The sequence below is a fragment of the Cicer arietinum genome, unplaced genomic scaffold (genome assembly GCF_000331145.2).
Source record: "Cicer arietinum cultivar CDC Frontier isolate Library 1 unplaced genomic scaffold, Cicar.CDCFrontier_v2.0 Ca_scaffold_5075_v2.0, whole genome shotgun sequence".
Taxonomy (NCBI): Eukaryota; Viridiplantae; Streptophyta; class Magnoliopsida; order Fabales; family Fabaceae; genus Cicer; species Cicer arietinum.
In genome coordinates, this window is record NW_027338724.1 from 1 (window position 1) to 2915 (window position 2915).

General features: G+C 32.1%; 1 protein-coding gene across 1 annotated transcript; it reads left to right on the plus strand.

Moving 5' to 3' along the window:
• The first annotated feature begins 320 nt into the window (after window positions 1-320).
• Window positions 321-1175, plus strand: LOC101510702 (uncharacterized). The gene has a single exon (XM_004517065.1). It carries the CDS (start codon window positions 321-323, stop codon window positions 1173-1175), a length of 855 nt encoding a protein of 284 aa, XP_004517122.1.
• Window positions 1176-2915: the final 1740 nt, after the last annotated feature.

Consider the following 2915-nt stretch of genomic DNA (forward strand, 5'->3'; position numbering starts at 1 on the left):
TTATTTATTTATTAAATTTTATTTTTTTAATTATTTAATATAAAAAAGATACGATCAATTACTAACCCATTTTTTTCTTCGTGGTGACATCCTGATACATAATAAAAATCCATAGATATAATTTTTTTTATAAGCAGAATATTTTGAAGTCTTTTTATTTAAAAAAAGGATATTATAGAAAAAATCGTTGTTTGTTTTCAAAAGAACTATCACTTTGAGGTTTGAACTGTGAAGAGAGTGCGCGCTGAACGGAGTATAATCCTGGAACCTAAAACTCTGTAAGTGAATCATTCATCTCTATCTCTAACAACTCATTACAAATGCACCATTTTCTGATTACTAGATTCACTCATAGAACCCTAAATTCAAGTGTTCTTTCCCACAATGCTTTTTCTCTTTTCTTCAATTATCGTTATTTCTCTGTTTCCAACACAAATCACCATCATAAAGATGAAAACTTTACATTATCAAGCTTCGTAAAATCATGTGGGTTGTCCCCTGAAGCAACCCTAAAACTCTCCAAAAGGTTACAAATCAAAAACCCAAATTCCCCAAATGCTGTTATTCAACTTCTCAAAACCTATGGCTTCTCTGATTCCCAATTACGTAGCGTTGTAAAGAAACTACCTTTTCTTCTTTTATCAAATGCCGAAAAGACCCTTTTGCCCAAACTCAAATTTTTTGATTCCATTGGGGTTTCATCCACTGATCTCCCCAAAATCTTAATTGGTAACTGTGCCTTTTTGTCAACAAGCTTGAAGAATAACCTAATCCCTCGTTATGAAATTACGCGGAGCCTAGTTCGCAACGATGATGAGGTTGTTTCGGTTATGAAGCATTGGTCAAGGAACTTTTACAATAATTCTATGTTAAATGATTCTATTCCAAATATTGAGGTTTTGAGAAAGCTTGGTCTACCTCAAAGTTCAATTTCACTTTTGGTATCCAATTTTCCGAATGTAGCATTCGGCAACCATTCGAAATTCGTTGAGTCTGTAAATACAGTGAAAGAAATGGGGTTTGATCCTTTGAAGACGTATTTTGTTTTGGCACTTCAAGTAATTGCAAAGATGGACAAAGAAACATGGGAATCAAAATTGAAGCTTTTCGAGAAGTTTGGTTGGTCGAGAGATATATGTCTTTCGGCTCATTCCAAAAGCATCCTCAGTATATAATGATTTCTGAAAAGAAGATTGTGAAAACAATGAACTTCTTGGTGAATGACATGGGCCTTGTTCCAGAAGAAATTGCTAGGTGCCCTGGGATTCTGACCCGCAACCTCGAGAAAACAATTGTCCCTAGATGTGCAGTTGTTAAGATTTTGAAGTCAAAGGGTTTGATAAAGAGTAGTTTGTTCATTAGTAGCTTTATTTTGATAACTGAGAAAATATTTATGGACAGATATATGATTCCATTTCAGAATGATTTGCCTATGTTATTGGATGCATATAAAGGTCAGAAGTCAAATTGATTATTGGGATATACTCTACACTTTTAAGATATTTGTTAGCTGTACTTTATTGCAGAATTTGACTATTCATTTTTATGATTTTCAATTTTGGCTTACTGGTTTATGTTTCTGGTTTTTAGCACTGAATCATTAACTTGTTACACCATTCACTGGCTAATGACTATCTTCAATTACACACTTGTGTTTTTTGTTGTTGTTTCATTTGGATTTGAACTTCCCTAGATACTCAATTTTTATCAGTTAGACTGTCATCACACCAATTGAATTAGTTAATTTGTAACAAAGGTGTTTTTTCCCTTTTGCTATTCCTATTCATTTGATAAGCAAATCTTTCTTTTATGAGGATATCGATGTATATTATACTAAAGAAATTGAGAGTATAATAACCAAGGTTTTAAAAAACGGTCCGCTACCGAGAAAATGGTTGCGACAAAAAGGTTTAGGTAGCAGACGCCACCATTATTATCCGTTTTAACGAAGTGAAGAAAAATCATGAAAAACGCCCATGACTAAATGCCATTTGTGAAAAACAAATTCGAGAATCCCATTTTTTTAGTCTCAGATGGATAAAAAACACATTTTCAAAGTAGATCTAAACACTACCTTACCTTCATTAGTTCTGAGTTTCTCTTATCTCTCAACTAGTATTATATATTATATGATAGTAGAAATAATTTAAATTAGGTTTGTGCAATGTTGTGATTAATTTACACTGTAACAACTGCAACTCGTAACATGTCATCCGCAATAGCCGAACTTTTGATTCCTATCTATTATATGTTTTGGAGTACTATAACACATGGTATGTTACTGTTTGTTCTGATTCTGCTATAATATATATTGAGCAGACAATTAGTGTTATGCACTTTGTTATGATACCCATGACATATTTAAGTTGTAATTATAGTATATAAGGAACTTGATCATCCTCTGGAATCTAAGTACACTTTTGGTCTTTTACGTCAACTATTTTAAATGCATTTATTTGGATCAAATTGGAGAGAGTGGTAATTTAGGGATCAAATTAATAGTTTATTGGAAGCTGATGACATCAGTGATGGTAACACTACCAAGGTCATCTTTTTTGCAATACAGAGGATGCATGATATCAAAAAGAGATAGAGAATGTGTGAAAGCTATAAAATCTGCAAAATATAAGGACTGATTTATAATTTATTTCATCACTAATTTTAGAATACATTTTAATGTTTCTTTCATAGGCTTATTAGCACATGTTTGCGCTTTTGGTATTTCCATTCAGGGTTTTGTTTGGTGGATTTTAATCCCTCCTTTCATTTATGAGAAGTTTTTCATAAATAAAAATCATCTTTCAAATTTTAGATTTTCCTGATAGCACAAATGTTCTAGATTGGTGCATTTTCACAAACTATTATGTAAATTTGATGATCCAACCCAAATCAATAAATTTAAGGAGAATGCTAAG